Source organism: Procambarus clarkii, chromosome 14 (assembly GCF_040958095.1).
Source record: "Procambarus clarkii isolate CNS0578487 chromosome 14, FALCON_Pclarkii_2.0, whole genome shotgun sequence".
NCBI classification, from domain to species: Eukaryota; Metazoa; Arthropoda; class Malacostraca; order Decapoda; family Cambaridae; genus Procambarus; species Procambarus clarkii.
The window spans coordinates 22740105-22765177 of NC_091163.1; the positions used below are offsets into that span (position 1 = coordinate 22740105).

Consider the following 25073-nt stretch of genomic DNA (forward strand, 5'->3'; position numbering starts at 1 on the left):
GAGAATTCTACGAGTTGTTAATTTTACTTACTACAATATTTAGTATGGTTAGTAATAAGTAATGAGAATACAACAATGCTGTATTCGATGTTGGAAATATCCAACATGACAGCTCCTGGCACATATGACAGCTCCTGGCACGCATGGCAGCTTCTGACATGCATGGCAGCTCCTGACATGCATGGCAGCTCCTGACATGCATGGCAGCTCCTGACATGCATGGCAGCTCCTGACATGCATGGCAGCTCCTGGCACGCCTGGCAACTCCTGGTACGCATGACAGCTCCTGACACGCATGCCAGCTCCTGGCACGCATGACAGCTCCTGACACGCATGGCAGCTTCTGACACGCATGACAGCTCCTGACACGCATGGCAGCTTCTGACACGCATGACAGCTCCTGACACGCATGGCAGCTTCTGACACGCATGACAGCTCCTGACACGCATGGCAGCTTCTGACACGCATGGCAGCTTCTGACACGCATGGCAGCTTCTGACACGCATGGCAGCTTCAGACACGCATGACAGCTCCTGACACGCATGGCAGCTTCTGACACGCATGGCAGCTTCTGACACGCATGGCAGCTTCTGACACGCATGGCAGCTTCTGACACGCATGGCAGCTTCTGACACGCATGACAGCTCCTGACACGCATGGAAGCTCCTGACACGCATGGCAACTCCTGGTACGCATGGCAGCTCTTGGCACGCATGACAGCTCCTGGCACGCATGACAGCTCCTGGCATGTATGACAGCTCCTGGCACGCATGACAGCTCCTGGCACGTATGACAGCTCCTGACACGCATGACAGCTCATGGCATGCATGACAGCTCCTGGCATGCATGACAGCTCCTGGTATGCATGACAGCACCTGGCAGGCATGGCAGCTTCTGACATGCATGACAGCTCCTGGCATGCATGACAGCTCCTGGCATGTATGACAGCTCCTGGTATGCATGACAGCACCTGGCACGCATGCCAGCTCCTGGCACGCATGCCAGCTCCTGGCATGTATGACAGCTCCTGGCACGCATGACAGCTCCTGGCATGTATGACAGCTCCTGGCATGTATGACAGCTCTTGGCACGCATGCCAGCTCCTGGCATGTATGACAGCTCCTGGCACGCATGACAGCTCCTGGCACGCATGACAGCTCCTGGCACGCATGACAGCTACTGGCATGTATGACAGCTCCTGGCATATATGACAGCTCCTGGCACGCATGACAGCTCCTGGCACGCATGACAGCTCCTGGCACGCCTGACAGCTCCTGGCATGTATGACAGCTCCTGGCATGTATGACAGCTCCTGGCACGCATGACAGCTCCTGGCACGCATGACAGCTCCTGGCACGCATGACAGCTCCTGGCATGTATGACAGCTCCTGGCATGTATGACAGCTCCTGGCACGCATGACAGCTCCTGTCACGCATGACAGCTCCTGGCATGCATGACAGCACCTGGCACGCATGACAGCTCATGGCACGCATGACAGCTCCTGGCATGCATGACAGCTCCTGGCATGTATGACGGCTCCTGGTATGCATGACAGCACCTGGCAGGCATGGCAGCTTCTGACATGTATGACAGCACCTGGCATGCATGACAGCTCATGGCACGCATGACAGCTCCTGGCATGCATGACAGCTCCTGGCATGTATGACAGCTCCTGGTATGCATGACAGCTCCTGGCAAGCATGGCAGCTTCTGACACGTATGACAGCACCTGGCACGCATGACAGCACCTGGCACGCATGACAGCACCTGGCACGCATGACAGCACCTGGCACGCATGACAGCACCTGGCACGCATGCCAGCTCCTGGCACGCATGCCAGCTCCTGGCACGGATGACAGCTCCTGGCCCGCATGACAGCTCCTGGCACGCATGACAGCTCCTGGCATGTATGACAGCTCCTGGCACGCATGACAGCTCCTGGCATGTATGACAGCTTCTGACACGCATGACAGCTCCTGGCATGTATGACAGCTCCAGGCACGCATGACAGCTCCTGGCATGCATGACAGCACCTGGCACGCATGACAGCTCCTGGCATGTATGACAGCTCCAGGCACGCATGACAGCTCCTGGCATGCATGACAGCACCTGGCACGCATGGCAGCTTCTGACACGTATGACAGCACCTGGCACGCATGACAGCACCTGGCACGCATGCCAGCTCCTGACACACATGCCAGCTCCTGGCACGCATGACAGCTCCTGGCATGTATGACAGCTCCTGGCATGTATGACAGCTCTTGGCACGCATGCCAGCTCCTGGCATGTATGACAGCTCCTGGCACGCATGACAGCTCCTGGCACGCATGACAGCTCCTGGCACGCATGACAGCTACTGGCATGTATGACAGCTCCTGGCATATATGACAGCTCCTGGCACGCATGACAGCTCCTGGCACGCATGACAGCTCCTGGCACGCCTGACAGCTCCTGGCATGTATGACAGCTCCTGGCATGTATGACAGCTCCTGGCACGCATGACAGCTCCTGGCACGCATGACAGCTCCTGGCACGCATGACAGCTCCTGGCATGTATGACAGCTCCTGGCATGTATGACAGCTCCTGGCACGCATGACAGCTCCTGTCACGCATGACAGCTCCTGGCATGCATGACAGCACCTGGCACGCATGACAGCTCATGGCACGCATGACAGCTCCTGGCATGCATGACAGCTCCTGGCATGTATGACGGCTCCTGGTATGCATGACAGCACCTGGCAGGCATGGCAGCTTCTGACATGTATGACAGCACCTGGCATGCATGACAGCTCATGGCACGCATGACAGCTCCTGGCATGCATGACAGCTCCTGGCATGTATGACAGCTCCTGGTATGCATGACAGCTCCTGGCAAGCATGGCAGCTTCTGACACGTATGACAGCACCTGGCACGCATGACAGCACCTGGCACGCATGACAGCACCTGGCACGCATGACAGCACCTGGCACGCATGACAGCACCTGGCACGCATGCCAGCTCCTGGCACGCATGCCAGCTCCTGGCACGGATGACAGCTCCTGGCCCGCATGACAGCTCCTGGCACGCATGACAGCTCCTGGCATGTATGACAGCTCCTGGCACGCATGACAGCTCCTGGCATGTATGACAGCTTCTGACACGCATGACAGCTCCTGGCATGTATGACAGCTCCAGGCACGCATGACAGCTCCTGGCATGCATGACAGCACCTGGCACGCATGACAGCTCCTGGCATGTATGACAGCTCCAGGCACGCATGACAGCTCCTGGCATGCATGACAGCACCTGGCACGCATGGCAGCCTCTGACACGTATGACAGCACCTGGCACGCATGACAGCACCTGGCACGCATGCCAGCTCCTGACACACATGCCAGCTCCTGGCACGCATGACAGCTCCTGGCACGTATGACAGCTCCTGGCACGCAAGGCAGCACCTGACACGCATGACAGCTCATGGTACGCATGACAGCTCCTGGCACGCATGACAGCTCCTGGCATGTATGACAGCTCCTGGCACGCATGACAGCTCCTGGCATGCATGACAGCTCCTGGCACGCATGACAGCACCTGGCACGCATGGCAGCTTCTGACACGTATGACAGCACCTGGCACGCATGGCAGCTTCTGACACGTATGACAGCACCTGGCACGCATGACAGCACCTGGCACGCATGCCAGCTCCTGGAACGCATGCCAGCTCCTGGCACGGATGACAGCTCTTGGCATGCATGATAGCTCCGGGCACGCATGACAGCTCATGGCTCGCATGAGTTTAGGTACCGTGTATCACACGCTAAACAAAGTTGGATAATCAACATCTCTCTCACCTTCATCACCCTCCACCCAGCGAGTGTTGAATCAGATCAACATCTCTCTCACCTTACTCATCACCCTCCACCCAGCGAGTGTTGAGTCAGATCAACATCTCTCTCACCTTCAACACCCTCCACCCAGCGAGTGTTGAGTCAGACCAACACCTCTCTCACCTTCATCACCCTCCACCCAGCGAGTGTTGAGTCAGACCAACACCTCTCTCACCTTACTCATCACCCCCGCGACCAGACCCATGAAGATAACAACATTTCCTGCACCAAAACATCGCGTTAAGTGCAGCCGTAGGAGAACAAACGAGCAGGAGTCTCAACAGACAGAACATTTTATAGCATTCTGTAAATCATCCTCACCTTATAAACGGGGAGAGGTGGCCAAGACACACGACCTGCACTCACAAACAGACAGAGTAAACCAAGGATGATGTGCTGATATTTTCCTGCTAACAGGTTTCATCTTTCTCACTGCCTTGTAGCTACAGCCTCGATGCGTCATTATATAAGACAAGTCGGTATAACCAAGAGAATTTCATATTGCTTGAGAAATGTAGAATCACCGAACTACTGCAATACACAGATGATTTTCCTAGCACAGAAGAAAGATCTTTGCTGAAATATAATTTATAAAATACGTGTCCATGATTCCTAAGCAATTTTTTACTATTGTATATATAATTTTGTTAATAAACTTGTGCCTATTCCACGTTAGTTTTAACTTTATTTGTCACCGTTCAATAGAGCAGCAACCAGTAACTAAAACATATGAAGGTTTGTTCTAGCATTTATACAATCTCCACATTAACATTTTCTCAATCTCTAATAATGATAAAGTCTGATTCACCAAACTACTCGAGTATTGACAAAGCCACAGGAAATACACTATTGCTTCTCAAAGTATTTATAATAAATATTCAAAAGATAAAGGTTATGAATAAAAGGAAAATCATTCAATGATTTTTAATCCATCGTTTGACTATTTTTCCATTCCTGGAATGAAGGGGTCACTTTATAGAATTTTTAAACCTCTGAAGAGGTTTAAATATCCTATATTTAATAGGATATTGATAACCTATATCAATATACTTCAGCGCTTCGGGAGGCATGAATATATATATTTTGCTCAACACTTTAAGAGTCAGGTTTTTCTTTGTATCATAAGACAATAGTATTAATATTTTTTCTAATATAGTCTGCCTTTCCCCAATCAGCCGTTGTTTGACGTTAATGATATCACGCTGCTTACTACGATCTTGAGCAGTTATTAGATCAGTAAACACTCTAATTTGATTCCCCATACCCTTACCCCCTTACCTGAACCCCCCTTATCACAACCCCTTTCCCCAACCTCTTACCACAGCCTCTTTTCTCATCAGCATAACTCACGAACACTGTTTAGAACACTGTGCCTCAGTGCGCCTCACAACACTGCCAGGTGAGACAATACCTCACTCCGCAATATTACGTTTTCCCTCTCCACAATAATCCCGTAATACTATGTTCTAAAATTAAACATGCTTTTCCCGTGCCGCCAAACCACTTGTTTTAGCATGTATTTGGAGGGTTCAGCGCTGGGGACTGCATTAATAGGAGCAGGTCTTACATCCGTTATTTTCCTAAAATAGTGTGCGAATCAATATACCCTTCATCATATGCGTCTTTAGAGGTCTTGTTACTCTAGTTACTCTCTTTGTAACTATGTATTTAATTGGGTTAAAGGTTTAAAAGCAATTATTCAGACCACATCCCGAATGTGTTAAGATCTCTTATGGCTTATGAGAGATTGTCTGTGTATTTACTTCAATTCTGATTCATCTCATTAGTTATGTATTATGCTCATAGTTATATAAACTATGATATGTAGGACCTTCTTGATCTACCAGGCTGTTGTAATATACTAGAAACATTATGACCAGACTAATGACTATTGTGGAACTCTACTCGTTACCTCTCTGCACTCTAATAGTTCTGCTCTAATTGTGATCATTTGCTTCCTTCCTAAGAGGTATTTTCTCACCCACTTCATCACTCCTCTAGGTGCTCCAGCCTGATTCTCAAGGTTGATAGTAGGACTGGCATCTGTGGGACTGTATCAAATGCTTACTGGCGTGGAGGTAAAAGGTCACGTCTGTAAGGAGTTGAGGACAAAGGTTAATTTTGTAAGAAGTAGAAGTCAAAAGTTTTAATTTGCAGGAATTGCTGATCAAAGGTCATGTCTGGAAGAGAGTGGAGGTCAAAGTCTGAGCGAAATGAATGTCAAAGGCTTAACAATGTTAGTTTTGTTCCTGTCTAAGTTAAAATATCTAGACAACTGCATGGCCTGTTCCTAGATGAATGAAGACCCTTGTGTATAAACCACGTGACAAGAAAGTTATGGGGTTTATACACTTTATTTGCTTTATAGAAAGCGCTAAGCTAGTACGATTGCATAGTGTGAGGTCGTAGAAGTTCAATATTTAATACAAAAAGCTAAATTCTGGAAATACAAAAAATTTTCACTATAGTTCTCGTCTCCACACAAAAAGTTCGAAATGTTCTTAGTATTTAACTGTTAAATTAAGAGTTGCATTTATGCAGCTGAGACCCCTGTTAATAAAAGTCCACAAACTCTGCATTTGCATAAACCCTTACATTTAATTCCTTGCACTTAACCGCAGATGATCTATGATTTAAAATTGGTTTGAGTATTTAGTTTATTTGCGAAGCGAAATATTTACTGTTGATCGCCTAACTCACTCACGCAAGTGAGCCAGTAATTGAGTGCAAATGGTCAATGGCGTGAGGGCCAATACACACACACTCAAAGTAGTTAGCGTTTTCCCAGTTGTAGTTGACCTTAATACAAGACTTTTCACAACTTGGTGCTTCTATTCGTGGAAATTAATTTACTGGACTTGTTTAGAACACTTAAAATACTGTAACCATATACAGTAGTAATAATTAACAGAAGTTGCTTGTAAACAGATGTGTATTAATGGGTGGTATATAAGCCAGTTATTAATTATTCACCAGATAATATCTGGACAAATCGACATTCTTTACGTAGTGAAGCAAATACATGTTGGGGCCATGTGGATAACACATGTTGGGGCCATGTGGGTAACACATGTTGGGGCCATGTGGGTAACACAAACACGTATATGTGGCCATGTGGCCCCAACATGCGAGGTGATTCGATGAAATATATGTCCCAAACATTTACCACCGAGTGCTGTCGGGGGTTGGGTTAAGGGTCTGACGACTTCCAATTCTTTCGAACAATCAGTGTGGTCTAGCGAGTACAGTACTGATACGCTTAGGTGCACTGAGCCCTGGCTGTCTGGGTTCGAATCCTTCTGGAGTGAGGAGTTTTGAAAAGTTAAAATGCTAAAGCGGTTTCAACCTGGCAAGGGACCTTCTTAAGTAGCAAATGACAGAATCTAGGCAAGGCTAGCCACATATATCGATCTACCAGCATGGCATTGAATCTACAAGCATGGCATTGAATCTACCACTATGGCATTGAATCTACCACCGTGGCATTGAATCTACCACCATGGCATTGAATCTACCACCATGGCATAGAATTTACCACCATGGCCTTGAATCTACAAGCATGGCATTGAATTTACCACAATGGATTTGAATCTACCACCACAACATGGAATCTACCACCATACGTTACTTTTAGGTTACCTTGAGGAATTTCGGGGGCTTAGCGTCCCTTAATAACCCTTTACTAGCGTCCCCGCTGCCCCGTCGTCGACCAGGCCTCTTTGTTGCTTGACTGTTCAACAAGGTTGTTGATGTTGATAGAGTTCTGTCTCAGATTACCTTCTGCACCTCTGCTCTTCAACGAGGGTATTCAGCACATCCTGCCATGCCTCCTGATCTCATGTGGTGTTATTTCTGTGTGTAGGTTTGGGACCAGCCCCTCTATTATTTTCTAGGTGTAAAGTATTATGTATCTCTGCCGCCTACGCTCAAGAGAATAGAGATTAAGGCATTTTAGTCGGACGCAATAATGTATATGTTTTACTGAGTGGATTCCAGCAGTAAAAAATCTCGGCACGCTCTTCAGGTCAGCAATTCCTCCAGCTTTGAAAGGAGCAGTCATTGTGCAATAGTATTCAACTCTATTAGAGAGAGCACTAGCGTCATGAGTATCATCATTGGTATAGCATCACAAGTTTGAAAAGTTCTTGTTTTCCAACCTGTCATTTTTCTTGCAGTTGTGACGGCTACTTAATGGTGTTCTTTAAAGGTAAGGTCTTCCGACATAAGTACACCCATATCCTTTACATTGCTTTTTTGCTCTATGTTACGATTTGATTGCCTTTTGTACGTTATTTTGCTTTAATATTTTAATTTTTCGAGTTCCTAAAAGCTGGCTCTTATCTTCATTAAACACCATATTATTTTCAGTAGCCCACTGAAAGACCTGATTTACATCTGATTGAAGGTTCGCTGTGCTGTCTACTCTAGTAAAAATCCTAGTGTCATCTGCATAGGATGATACAGTGCTATAGATTGTGTCCTTGTCTATATCTGCTATGAGGATGAGAAAAAATACTGGAGCAAGCACAGTATTCTGATGGACTGAACTCTTCACGGTTGATGATCCAGATTTTATTTTGTTGACAATTACACATTGGGTTCTATTAGTCAGGAAATTGTAGATCTATCTATCTATTTTTTCGGTAATTCCTTTTGCACTCATTTTGTGTGCAATAACACCATGGCCACATTTGTCGTAGGAATTTGCGTAATCTGTGTAGATTACATCAGCGTTTTGCTGGTTTTCCATGACATCTGAGGCCATGTCTACGACGCTCTAGCAACTGTGACAGGCAAGAGCGCTCTGTTCTGAACCCATGCTATCCCGGGTTATGGAGATGCTCTGATTCCATGTGTTTGCTGATCTTATTTCTTAGCACTTTCTAAAAGATTTTTATGATGTGTGCTGTTAGTGCAATCGGTCAGTAATTTTTTACTGACCGATTTCTTCCTTCATTTCTTGGCCTTATTTCTTTCTTTAGGGAGTGGTGCTATCTGTGCTGTTTTTATGTTGACCAGACCACACACTAGAAAGTATAGGGAAGACGACGTTTCGGTCCGTCATGGACCATTCTAAAGTCGATGGACCATTCACAATCGACTTGAGAATGGTCCTGGACGGACAGAAACGTTGTCGTCCCTTCACTTTCTAGTGTGGTCTGGTCAACATTTTTCCATGAAAAACACATCCATGAAAATTCATGAAAATTTTCATGGATGTCAACACATCCATGAAAATTTAATTTGGGTTATCAATCTTCAATGAGTTTAATGGCTCGCTGAAAACAGAGTTGTACTGATTCCTCTGAATTTCACTCTTTTCTTTGTTGTCATCTGTGAAGATTCCATTTCTCTTTCGCAGGGGCCCGATACTAGATGAAGTTTTTTATATTGATTTTGCATAGTAGTAATAATATTTCGGATTTCTCTCTATTTCACTGACGGCCTTTTCCTCTCTTGTTTCTCTTGGATTTTGTATGATTCGTGTAGCTTTAGTTCAATTGTTTCTATTTCTCTACCTAGCATTCTTAGTCGTTCTTGAGATAGGGTGCGACTCTCAAGTTGTTCCGCGATTCTTTTTTTTTCGCCTTTAGAGGGAACATCGTTTCCGTTCCAGTCTGCATCTCTTCCTCTTTTTTCGTAGGGGTATGCGGTTTGAGCATATTTCTAGAGCTACTGAGATTATTTTTTCCAGCCACTGGTTCAGGTTTGCATTTCCTAGCTGGTCTTCTTAGCTTATTTCTATGAGATCTTTGTTTATTTGCTCCCAGTTAATCCGTTTATTATTAAAATTGAATTTGCTGAATTTTCTTCCCCTGGGACTCGGGACTGGTTGTGCAGGTCTACTCCTCATGCTTGTCAGAACTTCAATTAGGTTGTGATCTGAGTAGCAGAAATTTGTAATCAATATTTTCCTGATCAATTCATCATTATTAATGAAAATGAGGTCCAACGTGTTCTCTTTTCTGGTTGGTTCTACTATTTGCTGGTTTAAGGCAAATCTGTCTCACATCCGTGTCAGGTCATTTGCACGTGCCTGTTCATTTAGGCTACTTCCTTGTATTCTATCAGATATAACAGTATTAGCTAGGTGCTTCTATTTCAGATGCCGTCGGTTGAAGTCCCCAAGCAGGATGATATTTGGGGCTGGATTTGTGAAGTTTTCCAAGCAGTGTTAAATTTTCATTAGTTGGTCCTTAAACTGCTGAGGATTGGCCTGTGGTGACTTATGTACAAAGACAATACCTACATTTTGGATCTTTATTTTGATTATCAGCACTTCCACCATATCGTTTTTTTGTGGTGAGCAGCTCAGTGCAGATGAGTATGTCTTTGATGAACAGGCTAGCCCAACCCTGTAGTTAGTGTTTCCTCTCACATCCGAAAAGATTGTACTCTGAGATCCATATTTCACCAACATTGTAGTCTTTTGTGTGGGTTTCCGTTAGCGCTGCAAACATTGCATTTGCATGTTGGAGGCCATCTGTAAAATGAAATTTGTTAGATTTGCATGTTTTCTTACCCTGGATATTGGCCAATATAAAATGTTATCATGTTTGTGGAGGTCCTGGATGTTTTACTTGTTCCATCATGTTGCATGGGGGCATCAGCGCCGAATATCCCAACAAGTTCGATTTCAATCAAACTTTTTGACGAGTTGTATATGAAAAGGGTTTCATCTGTTTCAAGTCTTAGCGTTGTAGCATAAATAGGTAGGGAGATTTTTTTTTTTTCAACGAATTCTACACATTTTCAAATAGAAATTACAACCACAAGTTTCAAATGAAATCAATTCTATGACACTTTTATATCACATTAGCATATAATAAAAGGATCTGTTTAGTGGATTTTTTAAAAATATGTTTAGTTTTAATAATACAAATAGTCAAAGTTCATTAAACAGATTATGCAAATATATCATGGTTTATCACTATTATCAAATAAATAAATAAACTTAGGGAAAAATGCTTCTTACAGATTTGTAGAGCCATAAACTCTACATATAAGGTGTAAGTTTCATGTAAATTGAATAAAAAAGGAACGAGTTATAGAAACGTTTATGTTACTTTTTATGTTACTGGGAGCCGGTCGGCCGAGCGGACAGCACGCTGTACTTGTGATCCTGTGGCCCCGGGTTCAATCCCGGGCGCCGGCGAGAAACAATGGGCAGAGTTTCTTTCACCCTATGCCCCTTTTTCTTAGCAGTAAAATAGGTACCTGGGTGTTAGTCAGCTGTCACGGGCTGCTTCCTGGGGGTGGAGGCCTGGTCGAGGACCGGGCCGCGGAACACTAAAAGGCCCCGAAATCATCTCAAGATAACCTCAAGATAACTTGAAAATAAATAAGTAAAAGATAAAGTCTAAGGTGCTGCCATCTGTGGCTGAGGTATACATCAACCAATTTCCTGGCACCTTTGCCACACTTACAGATAGGCTTACGTGCAGTCAGGTGTATAAGTTTCATGCAAATCGTCCGATAAACAAATAAGAAAATAAAATGAAAAAAATAACAATTTTGTTTGGGGAGGATAAAACTAATTATTAAATATTTTTATTATATGCTATTGTGATAGCTGAGAGTTATAGACATGATTTCAGTTGACAAGTGTGTTTGATGTAAATTTTTTACCATTTGGGACAATTTTTGATACATAATTCAATATTTTTTCTCCCTTCCTGTTCATGCTACGATGCTGAGACTTTGACCAGATGAAACCCTTTACATGTACAACTCGTCAAAAAAGTTTGATTGAAATCGAACTAATTTTTATTTATTGTATATTTTTTTGAACTGATGCCCCTTTAATATCTGAGGCTCTGGTAGGGGAGGCCACTATTTGCATCTTCTCTAGCATTTGACCGGAATGGTGGTGGAGTCTGGACATTTTTAGTAATTTTTCTTTTCTTTTCTTGCTAAAAAATAATTCTGGTCGATCGAGTTGTGGTTGTTTTCATAGTGAATGTCTATCGCTTTTAATCACCTGGTACCTCTTATATGAAAAGCTGGACATTCAATATGGAAGCATTCTTCCTATCTATGGAGGTCTTGCAAATTTCTGGGTGAAAAAATTCACAGCTTTACATTTACACAGGTACATTTACCCGTACTAAGGAGGTTTCTGCACTTTCCAGGGTGGTCGTATTTACATGTTCCATTTGTTCTTCCTGATATCCCGTTTTTACAGGTAACCTCATTTGTAATACCGAAAGGTTTTGGTCCTTGTTTTGTTGGTTTCCCTTTGCCAGAGACCGCGCCCTGCTCCGGCGCCATCAACACCGTGCTCTGCTCCAGCGTCCCTGACACCGTGCTCTGCTTCGGCGTTCCCAACACCATGATCTGCTTCGGCGTCCACGACACTGCGCTCTGCTCCAGCGTCCCTGACACCGCGCTCTGCTCCAGCGTCCCTGACACCGCGCTCTGCTCCAGCGTCCCTGACACCGTGCTCTGCTCCAGCGTCCCTGACACCGCGCTCTGCTCCAGCGTCCCTGACAATGTGCTCTGCTTCGGCGTTCCCAACACCATGATCTGCTTCGGCGTCCACGACACTGCGCTCTGCTCCAGCGTCCTCGACACTGCACTCTGCTCCGGCTCTGGTAGAGTGGTCTCTGAGACCATTGGTCCTTGCATTGAAAGCTCTGTTAGTAATCTACTTTCAAGAGGCATTATATGCACTTTTTTCAAAGACATTTTTGCTGAGTACTTCTGTTCAATAGTGGTGCTGACAAGGTGGGGATGGGAACCGGTGGGTGTTGCCCGGTGGGTATTTACCAGTTTGAGACCAGCCGGGAGAAGGCTGTATACTGGCAGTGTTACTAGTGTCGCACTCTTAATTTGTATTGTTCACGTGTTAGAATACATTGGTTGCATTTTCCCCACTAGTTATCTTACAGTGAAGGCGTCTAGTATTTGTGTCTGGGCACAAGCACCCTGGGGATATTACACTTAATGCAAGAACATTACTAGTAAGTACACACTCAAAGTGGTAACTCGGAGAGGGCCTTCGCTCCAAATGGCCCTCGTTTACACACACACGTCGGACTTATTTTGTGTATAATTTGTTCACTTGATATTAATGTATGTTACCTTAATTTATACAATTGACACAGGTTTTACAGAAAGCGCCATGGCATTGAATTTATCACCTTGACATTGACTTACCACCATGACATTGAATCTACCATCATGGCTTTGAATCTACCACCGTTGCATTGAAATTACCATCATTGCATTGAATCTACCACCATGACTTTGAACCTACCATTATGTCATTGAATCTACCACCATGGCATTGAACAAACCACTATTGCATTGAATATACAACCATTGCGTTGAATCTACCATCTACCACCATAGCATTGCATCTATCACCATGGCATCAATGCCATGCTCTCTCCCTGAAACCAATGACATTTCGTGCTTCGTCTAAAAGCCATTCCTCAAACAGCGTCACATAAAATCAAATCAATGCGTCACGGACACATTTCTCAGCTGTAAGATGGTCATTATTGACGTTTCTCTGACCACAGGATAAGGCCAGAACGGGCATGTAGAAGTCTGACCTGGCAATAACGACCGTACCACCCTTAATATTGTCAGTATGGGGCAGACCATTCTCGCCCGCTATAGGCAGACCAGATTGTTGCTTTACAATACCTGGTGGGTGATTTAACTTTCAATGGTCTAATTATGTTGACTCAAATATTTAAATATCATACAATAGATTCAAAATGTTAAAGTATTGGCAGCAAAATTAATTCTGCTGTGTGACTATGAAAGACTAGTACTGATATTCAGCAAACATGAGTAGTGGAGGAATACAGGGGCCACACTGCAAGGAGTGGAGAAGGAGGCGGACCACACTACAATGAATTGAGAGGGAGGCGGGCCGCACTGCAAGGAGTGGAGAGGGAGGCGGACCACACTACAGGGAGTGGAGAGGGAGGCGGGCCACACTACAGGGAGTGGAGAGGGAGGAGGGCCACACTGCAAGGAGTGGAGATGGAGGCGGGCCACACTACAAGGGGTAGAGAGGGAGGCGGGCCACACTACAGGGAGTGGAGAGGGAGGCGGCCCACTCTACAAGGAGTGGAGAGGGAGGAGGGCCACAATACAAGGGGTAGAGAGGGAGGCGGGCCACACTACAGGGAGTGGAGAGGGAGGAGGGCCACAATACAAGGAGTGGAGAGGGAGGAGGGCCACACTACAATTAATTGAGAGGGAGGCGGGCCACACCACAGGGAGTGGAGAGGGAGGCGGGCCACACTACAGGGAGTGGAGAGGGAGGCGGGCCACACTACAATGAATTGAGAGGGAGGCGGGCCGCACTGCAAGGAGTGGAGAGGGAGGCGGACCACACTACAGGGAGTGGAGAGGGAGGCGGGCCACACTACAGGGAGTGGAGAGGGAGGCGGCCCACTCTACAAGGAGTGGAGAGGGAGGAGGGCCACAATACAAGGGGTAGAGAGGGAGGCGGGCCACACTACAGGGAGTGGAGAGGGAGGAGGGCCACAATACAAGGAGTGGAGAGGGAGGAGGGCCACACTACAATTAATTGAGAGGGAGGCGGGCCACACCACAGGGAGTGGAGAGGGAGGCGGGCCACACTACAGGGAGTGGAGAGGGAGGCGGGCCACACTACAATGAATTGAGAGGGAGACGGGCCACACTACAAGGAGTTGACAAGGAAGCGGGCCGCACTACAATGAGTGGAGAGGGATTCGGGCCACACTACAAGGAGTGGAGAGGGATTCGGGCCACACTACAAGGAGTGGAGAGGGATTCGGGCCACACTACAAGGAGTGGAGAGAGAGGCAGGCCACACTACAGGGAGTGGAGAGAGAGGCGGGCCACACTACAGGGAGTGGAGAGGGAGGCGGGCCACACTACAGGGAGTGGAGAGGGAGGCGGGCCACACTACAGGGAGTGGAGAGGGAGGCGGGCCACACTACAGGGAGTGGAGAGGGAGGCGGGCCACACTACAGGGAGTGGAGAGGGAGGCGGGCCACACTGCAAGGAGTGGAGAGGGAGGCGGACCACACCACAGGGAGTGGAGAGGGAGGCGGGCCACACTACAGGGAGTGGAGAGGGAGGCGGGCCACACTGCAAGGAGTGGAGAGGGAGGCGGACCACACTACAGGGAGTGGAGAGGGAGGCGGGCCACACTACAGGGAGTGGAGAGGGAGGAGGGCCACACTGCAAGGAGTGGAGATGGAGGCGGGCCACACTACAAGGGGTAGAGAGGGAGGCGGGCCACACTACAGGGAGTGGAGAGGGAGGCGGGCCACACTACAGGGAGTGGAGAGGGAGGCGGACCACACTACAGGGAGTGGAGAGGGAGGCGGACCACACTACAGGGAGTGGAGAGGGAGGAGGGCCACTCTACAAGGGGTGGAGAGGGAGGCGGGCCACACTACAGGTAGTGGAGAGGGAGACGGGCCACACTACAGAGAGTGGAGAGGGAGGAGGGCCACTCTACAAGGGGTGGAGAGGGAGGCGGGCCACACTACAGGGAGTGGAGAGGGAGGACGGCCACACTGCAAGGAGTGGAGATGGAGGCGGGCCACACTACAAGGGGTAGAGAGGGAGGCGGGCCACACTACAGGGAGTGGAGAGGGAGGCGGCCCACTCTACAAGGAGTGGAGAGGGAGGAGGGCCACAATACAAGGAGTGGAGAGGGAGGAGGGCCACACTGCAAGGAGTGGCGAGGGAGGCGGACCACACCACAGGGAGTGGAGAGGGAGGGGGGCCACACCACAGGGAGTGGAGAGGGAGGAGGGCCACACTGCAAGGAGTGGCGAGGGAGGCGGACCACACCACAGGGAGTGGAGAGGGAGGCGGACCACACCACAGGGAGTGGAGAGGGAGGGGGGCCACACTACAGGGAGTGGAGAGGGAGGCGGGCCACACTACAGGGAGTGGAGAGGGAGGCGGGCCACACTACAGGGAGTGGAGAGGGAGGCGGCCCACACTACAATTAATTGAGAGGGAGGCGGGCCACACTACAATGAATTGAGGGGGAGACGGGCCGCACTACAATGAGTGGAGAGGGATTCGGGCCACACAACAAGGAGTGGAGAGGGATTCGGGCCACACTACAAGGAGTGGAGAGGGAGGCGGGCCACACTACAAGGAGTGGAGAGGGATTCGGGCCACACTACAAGGAGTGGAGAGGGAGGCGGGCCACACTACAGGGAGTGGAGAGAGAGGCGGGCCACACTACAGGGAGTGGAGAGGGAGGCGGGCCACACTACAGGGAGTGGAGAGAGAGGCGGGCCACACTACAGGGAGTGGAGAGGGAGGCGGGCCACACTACAACGAGTGGAGAGGGAGGCGGGCCACACTACAGGGAGTGGAGAGAGAGGCGGGCCACACTACAGGGAGTGGAGAGGGAGGCGGGCCACACTACAGGGAGTGGAGAGAGAGGCGGGCCACACTACAGGGAGTGGAGAGGGAGGCGGGCCACACTGCAAGGAGTGGAGAGGGAGGCGGACCACACTACAGGGAGTGGAGAGGGAGGCGGGCCACACTACAGGGAGTGGAGAGGGAGGCGGGCCACACTGCAAGGAGTGGAGAGGGAGGCGGACCACACTACAGGGAGTGGAGAGGGAGGCGGGCCACACGACAGGGAGTGGAGAGGGAGGAGGGCCACACTGCAAGGAGTGGAGATGGAGGCGGGCCACACAACAAGGGGTAGAGAGGGAGGCGGGCCACACTACAGGGAGTGGAGAGGGAGGCGGGCCACACTACAGGGAGTGGAGAGGGAGGCGGACCACACTACAGGGAGTGGAGAGGGAGGCGGACCACACTACAGGGAGTGGAGAGGGAGGCGGGCCACACTACAGGGAGTGGAGAGGGAGGCGGGCCACACTACAGGGAGTGGAGAGGAAGGCGGGCACACTACAGGGAGTGGAGAGGGAGGCGGACCACACTACAGTGAGTGGAGAGGGAGGCGGGCCACACTACAGGGAGTGGAGAGGGAGGCGGGCCACACTACAGAGAGTGGAGAAGGAGGCGGACCACAAAGAAACCTGCTACCACCAGAGCCACGACCACACCTGCTACCACCTGAGCCTCAACCACAACTGCTGCCATCAGAATCACAACCACCTCTCCTACCATCAGTCCCACAACCACACCAGCTACCAACAGAGCAACAACCACACCTACAAACATAGGAGCCACAATGACACCTGTTACCACCAGAGCCACAACAACACCTGCTACCACCAGACCAACAACCACACCAACTACCTTCAGAGCAACAATCAAACCTACGACCACAATAGCTACAACCACACCTCCTAACCTCAGAGCCACAACCACACCTGATACTATCAGAGCCACACCCACACCAGATAAAATCAGAGCCACCACCAAACCTGCTACCCTCAGAGACACAACCACAGTTGTTACCATCAGAGCAACAACCACACCTACTACCACCAGATCCACAACCATAATTAAAATCACCAGAGCCACAACCATAATTGCTACCACCATAGCCACAACCACACCAACTACTACCAGAGCCAAAACCACTCCTTCCACGAGAGCCACAACCATAATTGCTACCACCAGAGCCACAACCACACCAACTACTGCCAGAGCCAAAACCACTCCTTCCACGAGAGCCACAACCATAATTGCTACCACAAGAGCAACAACCCCAGCTACTACCAATGGAGCGACAACCACAACTGCTACCATCAAAGCACCAACCACACCTACTACTATCATAGAAATTAACACATCTGATATGATCAGAGCCACAACTACACTTGCTACCAACAGAGCCACAATAACACATGCTACCATTAGAGCCACAACACCTGCTACCATCAGAGTAACAACCAAACCTACAACCATAAGAGCCACAACCACACCTACTAACGTCAGAGTAACAACCACACCTGATACCTTCAGAGCCAGAACCATACCTGATACCATGAGAGCCACAACCACACCTCCAACCGTCAAAGCCACAACCACACCTGCTACCATCAGAGCCACAACCACATCTACTACCATCAGAGCCACAACCACATCTACTACCATCAGAGCCACAACCACATCTACAACCATCAGAGCCAGAACCACACCTTCCGTCAAAGCCAAAACCACACCTGCTTCCATCAGAGCCACAACCACACCTGCTACCATCAGAGCCAGAACCACACCTACTACCATCAGAGACAAAATCATACCTGCTACCATCAGTGCCACAACCACACCTGCTACCATCAGAGCCACAACCACACCTTCCGTCAAAGCCAAAACCGCACCTGCTACCATCAGAGCCACAACCACACCTGCTACCATCAGAGCCACAACCACACCTGATACCACCAGAGATACAACCACAACTGCTATCATCAAAGCCACAACCACACATGTTACCATCTGAGCAACATTAACAGCTGCTATCATCGGAGCCACAACCACACCTGCTGCCACAGGACCACAGGAGCCACACCCACACCTGCTACCATCAGAACCACAAACACAGCTGCTATCATCAGAGCCACAACCACACCTGCTACCGTCAGAGCCACAACCAAACCTGCCATAAACAGAGCTACAACAACACTAACTACCATCACAGCCGCAACCACAAGAGCCACAATGACACCTGCTACCACAAGAGTCAAAACCACACCTTCTACTACGAGAGCCTCAACCACAGCTGCTACCATCAGAGCCACAACCACACCTGCTACCACCAGACCTACAACCACAACTGCTACCACCAGAGCTACAACCACAACTGCTACCACCAGACCTACAACCACAACTGCTACCACCAGAGCTACAACCACATCTGCTACCAAAAGAACCACAACCACAACTGCTACAATTAGATCCATAACCACTCCAAGTACCACCAGGGCCCCAACCACACTTACAACCACATATTATTACATATAGCATTTTGAGCAATAAATAGCTCTAAATATCGTATGTGACTTTAGTCACGTCTCTATATGTCGTCTGCGACTTTAAAAACTCTCTATATGTGTCGTTTGCAACACTAAACAGCTCTCTATGTTTCGTCTACGACTCTAGACAGCTCTCTATATGTCGTCTGCGCTTCTAAACAGCTCTCTATATGTCGTTTTCGACTCTAGACAGCTCTCTATAGGTCGTCTGTGACTCTAGACAGCTCTCTATATGACATCTGTGCTTCTAAACAGCTCTCTATTTGCCGTCTGCGACTCTAAACATCTCTATATGTCATCTGCGACACTAGACGGCTCCCCCTATATGTCGTGTGCGACCCTAGACAGCTTTCCAAATGTCGTCTAGCTCTGTGACTCTAGACAGCTCTCTATATGTCGTCTGCGACTCTAAACAGCTCTCTATATGTCGTCTGCGACTCTAAACAGCTCTATATATGTCGTCGCGATTCTAGACAGTTCTCTATATATCGCCTGCGACGCTAGACAACTCTCTATATCTCGTCTGCGACTCTAGACAGCTCTCTATTTGTCGTCTGCGACTCTAGACAGTTCTCTATATGTCGTCTTCGACTCTAGATATTTTTCCTAACGTTGTCAACGACCCTAAACAGCCACGAACACAGCATGAGATATATATCACTACGACTATAGATCTGTGCCACATAAACAAGGAGCCGCCTGGTACACGGAGGGACTTAACGATCACATCCGCTCCCGACGATGGTGATTTGCATAATTTAGTTGCTAGCATTTACATTACATGCACCGAGCTGTTAACAACATCGTTTTTGCTAATACTAATATATAGTGAGTTGTATATTAAACATTTGAGTTCTGAAATGTAACGAGCAGTATGAAGAACAAATTTTTTGTTAGAAATAAAAAAAAAATCGAGGACAGGAAGCCTGTGAATATAGGTTTAACGAGGTCTCTCCTACGTCAACTACTGATCTTCCTAAAGACACAGTCCACAACATTTGCCTAACTCCAAGGCAACTATTTTACTGCTTGGTGAACAGGGGCTTCTCTCGTGCCCAGGGATTAAACTCAGTTCTGCAGAGTTGTTGTAAGCTGAGGACGCAGACCACTGGTCTACATGACCCATTGTTACGGTATCGATACCATTGTCAGAGTGTTGAGTGGCAATTTCAGCGCTGACTATGGGTCTGCACTCCAACTCCTTTAGTATTGGGCGCTATGTAGACAACGCCATCTATTGGTGGTGGCGTGGTGTTGGTGAATGGCTCCAGTTTCCTGCATTAGTCAGAAAGAGAGGTCGATGTGGGTGACCTCTGGTGGCTGGTGTATCAAGATCAGCGCCATCTAGGTTGTGGCTACAGAGCATAGTAACGATACCCCTGTGAGTGTTGTCCCAGGGTTACCCAGGGTACTATCCATCTAATTAATGACGTTTTATGTCCACGGAGGTGACATATAGAGGCGGTTGTACTGAGGAAGGCAGTTTACCTTGGGCAGTCCACGAACCCTTAGCTTCGTCCTGCAAGAAGAAAAGTATTCTACAATTGTAGCCGCCGTCGATCCGGGCAGTGTGTGTTAGCTGCTGATATACGCAGTGTTGGTGAAGATCGGCTTACCCAGGATTGGCTAGCAAGGGTTATGGAAGACAGTGATGTGCCTATTGTGAAATGCTGCTAGCAAGCTGATAGAGGTTTCTGCCGGGTGTCTGCCTGTATGAGTTAGTTTTAGGACCCTTGTCAGCGTGTTACTGAAGCCCTCTACCAATGAGTAGCTGGAGAGGGTAGGCACCTCGTGATACTGTGTGGGTGGATTGTCCCATGTGGAAAGGTGAACTCGCCAGTGTTTGCCCGAACGAGTGGACAAGGTACTGGGACTGTGGAATCACTGGCGTTGATGAACACTGCTAAAGTATTTGTCCCGTGTGAAAGAGATGCTATTGTAAATAAGTGTAAATATACTTTAATATTTATATATATATATATATATATATATATATATATATATATATATATATATATATATATATATTGGTGAAGGGCATAGTCACACCCATGTATCAAAGTAAATGTAATTTTATTAAATTATCTAGTTGAAGAAGAGTATTGATTGCAAATTAAGAATATAGACATGAGTAAATATGGGAGAGCACTTGTTTAGTTACTTTATTAAGGCGTCCGATATATTTCTGTGTAAGGAGATACAGAGGGGATTCGGCTACCTTTTACTATCAGGACTCTAATACCGCATCGCATTTTAACTTATAAGTCCCCCAAACGGCCAATATATGATGTGATATAAATCATAGCGGCTCGCAAAAGGCCCGGGCTGTCAAGGTTCCTATCTATGGGTCCTCGGGTGGGTTAGGTTTGGGCAACTTAATACATCATTTTTTGTGTTGTTGTTTCAACTAGAGAGAAAGATCTGCATTACAGCCGTCCACTGTTGAACGGTAAACCTGCTCACTTTCCAACATTCACCTGTTAAAAAAAATCATATCTTAAGAATGTTAAAATTGTAAAATCTGACCGTAAACAACAAATCTAAATTGCATAACAAAAATTACTTGCGTCGAGGTCGGGATACCAGACATGGCTTTACCTAACATCGGAGGGGTTACATCTGATGGTCTTGTTGGCAATGCCAACAGCTTCACAACAGTTCAGTCACTACTGACACAAAAAATTTAAATTTCATGAAATTCGATAAATTAATCAAATATATATATATATATGTATGTATGTATGTATGTATGTATATATATGTATGTATATATATATATGTCGTACCTAGTAGCCAGAACACACTTCTCTGCCTACTATGCAAGGCCCGATTTGCCTAATAAGCCAAGTTTTCATGTATTGTTTTTTTGACTACCTAACCTACCTAACCTAACTTTTTCGGCTACCTAACCTAACCTAACCTATAAAGATAGGTTAGGTTAGGTTAGGTAGGGTTGGTTAGGTTCGGTCATATATCTACGTTAATTTTAACTCGAATAAAAAAAAATTGACCTTATACATAATGAAATGAGTAGCTTTATCATTTCATAAGAAAAAAATTAGAGAAAATAAATTATTTCAGGAAAACTTGGCTTATTAGGCAAATCGGGCCTTGCATAGTAGGCAAAAAAGTGCGTTCTGGCTACTAGGTACGACATTATATATATATATATATATATATATATATATATATATATATATATATATATATATATATATATACATGAAAACACCTATAAAACCTTTTTCCAAGAAGTTCCATTGAAAAATATGCGGTTATTCATAATCGTTCCCAAAAAAATTATAATATATAATATTCGATTTTGTAGTAAAGATTTTCTCTCTCTCAAGTGCGTAAGTTTACACGTACCACCCCCTCCCCGCTCAGCTCGTTGTCGCCGTGTGGGGGCTTAGTGGGCGGCTGCCGGAGTGTGATGCTCCTTGGGACAGTCCTCTGTCCTTTTCTAGCCTTGTGCTCCTGCTGCCGTCCTCTCCAGTTCTGCTGGGCACCTTTTCCTTTTCCTTCTGTTTCGTTTTTCTCCCCCCTCTTCTCCTATCTGCTTGCCGTTTCCTGCCGACCTTTTGCTTGTTCTGGTTCTTCCCTTGGACTTCTTCTATTTTGACGCCCGGGTGCTTGAGGAGGCATACTCTTGCACCCGTAGAACTGTAGTACCTAACGTCGAGAGCGAGGGGAACCTTTTATTGTCAATCCCCCTTTCGTCACTGAACCCGATCTCGACGGACTGTCGGTTTCTTAAGGTGGCGTTTGTGGGGCGTATACACACGACGCACCCCTAGGAGGCCCCGGCAAGATCGGCGATAGCTTCTTGTTGGGTGTCCTGCCTCTAATTGTGGCTCGAAGAACGCTCAATTGAATGCCAGTGTTGGCATTATTTTGCTTCCGCCCCATGTTGCGACCGGTGTTCGGGACCTGCGCGACTGCCACGACGATATTCGACATATACTTGCTGCCCAGGGCCATTCTATTCTCCAGGTGGACACGTTTACTCGTCCCCCTCGTGGTAGTCGCCGTCAACCCCTCCGGGTTGTGAAGATTATCTTTGATGGTAGGACCCTTCCACCCTCTGTCATTCTTGCTGGTGCCAGGTGCTCTGTCCAGGAGTACATTCCTTCTCCTCGGCTCTGCAACAAGTGCTGGAGGTTTGGGCATGGTGCCCTCCGCTGCTCCGGGACTGTCTCTCTCTGTCCTTTGTGTGGTGGCGAAGGTCACTCTAAGTCGGAGTGCACTTCTCCCAAGGCTCGTTGCCTCAACTGCGGTGAGGCCCATCCTACCTTCTCCCGTGCGTGTGTCAATTACATGCTTGAGGCAGCCGTCCTCAACTTGAAGCACCGGGAGCGTTTATCTTTTTCTGAGGCGAGACGCCAGGTTCGCCGGCTCCCGCCTTATGCTAATATCTCTTATGCTCGCGTGTTGCGCTCTTCCTCTCCTCGTCCTTCCCGCATTCCTCAGACTCACAACCGTTTCCGGGCCTTGGGCCCTGATACGCCCACTGCCCCCTCCTCTGTTCCTTTGGGTTCTCTCCCGAAGGATCCTCCTCCTGGTCCTCTGTCTGGGGTTCCCCTTCCTTCTACCCGGTCTGTCGTGTCTCCTGTGTCTTCTTCCTCGTCTCCCTCCGTTCCTCCTTCCCATCCTTCCCCTCCGTCTCTTGACTCTCCCCGCCGCCTGTCGGTGCGGGCTGATGTCCATCGCTCTCCAAACGGCCGTCAGGTGTGCTCTCGTTCAGCTTCTCCTGTTGAGACGCTAGAATCCGTTGCCCAGTACGTGGTTGCTGGGACACCTGTCTCTTTGTGTCAGAAGCGTAAACCTGGCTCCTCTCCTTCCTCCTCCCCAGCGGGTAAGAAGGTTTCGCTTTCTTCCTCGGGCCCCTACTTCTGCCTCTCTCGCTCCTTCCCCTCCCATTTCGGTGGTTGCGCCCCCTGTTCCTGCTATGGAGGTTTCTTTAGCCCCCGCTTCCCTCTCCGTTGCTGCCCTTGCTGAGGTACGCTCCCTTCTTTCTACCCCTCCTCTTCCTGCTGCTATCCTTGCCTGTTCCTCTCCGTTGTCTCCTCCTCCTCCTCCGGACTCCGCCCGCCCACCTCTGATCTGTTCTCCCGTTTCCTTCCCTCCGTCTTTGCTCAGTTTACCCATGCCCCCTAACCTTGACTTTGCTGACTCTGATCCCCGACCCTGATATTCTTTAACGTGCTCTGTTGCTCTTTCGCCTTTGTTTCTTCCTTGTTCTCTGTTTTTGTCCTTTCTCTTCTCGTCGTTGTCCATTCTTCAATAGAACGTTCGAGGTTATTACGCCAATTTCCTCGCACTCCAACTTCTGATTTCGCGGTTTTCGCCCCTTTGTGTCTGTCTCCAGGAGCCAATGCTTGGTGCTCGTCCTGGTCGTTTTCGTGGCTATTCCTTTCTCTCCCCCCCCCCCCCAGCTGTTGCTGGGGCTTCTAATTCTTCTGTTCTTTTCATTCGTGCTGATGTTCCCTTTGTTCCTTTACTTTTTCCTTCGCCTCTCCATTGTTCTGCTGCTCGTATCTTTGTGGGGAAATGGTAAACTGTTTGTTCCATTTATCTCCCCCCGAGTGTCCCGCTTTCTCTTCCTGATTTGAAACACCTCCTAGACTCCTTGCTGGAGCCTGTGCTCCTGCTGGGTGACTTCAATTGTCGTCATTCTCTTTGGGGTGACGTTCTGACGAATACCCGGGGTCGCCTTCTTGAGCCGTTTCTCCTCTCTTCTTCCCTGTCTTTTCTGAATTCTGGTGAGCCCACTCATTTGGACTCTCGGACTCGCACCCTTTCTTGTCTTGATCTTTCTCTCTGCTCTTCTTCTCTTTACTTAGATTTCACGTGGCAGGTTCTTGATGACCTCCATGGAAGTGATCATTTCCCCATCCTTGTTTCCTTTTTCTCTTTTCGCCCTTCCCTCTCTTTCCCTAGGTAGCAGTTTGCTAAGGCGAACTGGACCCTATTTACCCTCAGTGCTACTCTCTCTGACCTCTCCCTTCTGCCTCTCTCTCGCGCTCTCCTCCTTTTTGATGACACTGTCTTCAACGCTGCCCTCCGCTCTATCCCTCGCTCTTCCTCTCGGGGTCCACGAAAGTGCGTTCCCTGGTGGAATGCGGACTGTGCTCGGGCTGTCCGCTGTAAGCGTGCAGCCTGGAAGAGGCACCGCCGTAGGCAGACGACCGTTTCTTTTCTTTCGGAAAGCGAGTGCGGTGGCCCGTAGGGCCATCCGTACGGCTGAATGTTGTACGACTGAATTAAA

General features: G+C 48.2%; 1 protein-coding gene across 1 annotated transcript; it reads left to right on the plus strand.

Moving 5' to 3' along the window:
* Positions 1–17052: 17052 nt before the first annotated feature.
* LOC123753686 (salivary glue protein Sgs-3-like) lies at positions 17053–18273 on the plus strand. The gene has a single exon (XM_045735653.2). The coding sequence runs from the start codon at positions 17053–17055 to the stop codon at positions 18271–18273; it is 1221 nt and encodes a 406-aa protein (XP_045591609.2).
* The last annotated feature ends 6800 nt before the right edge of the window (positions 18274–25073 follow it).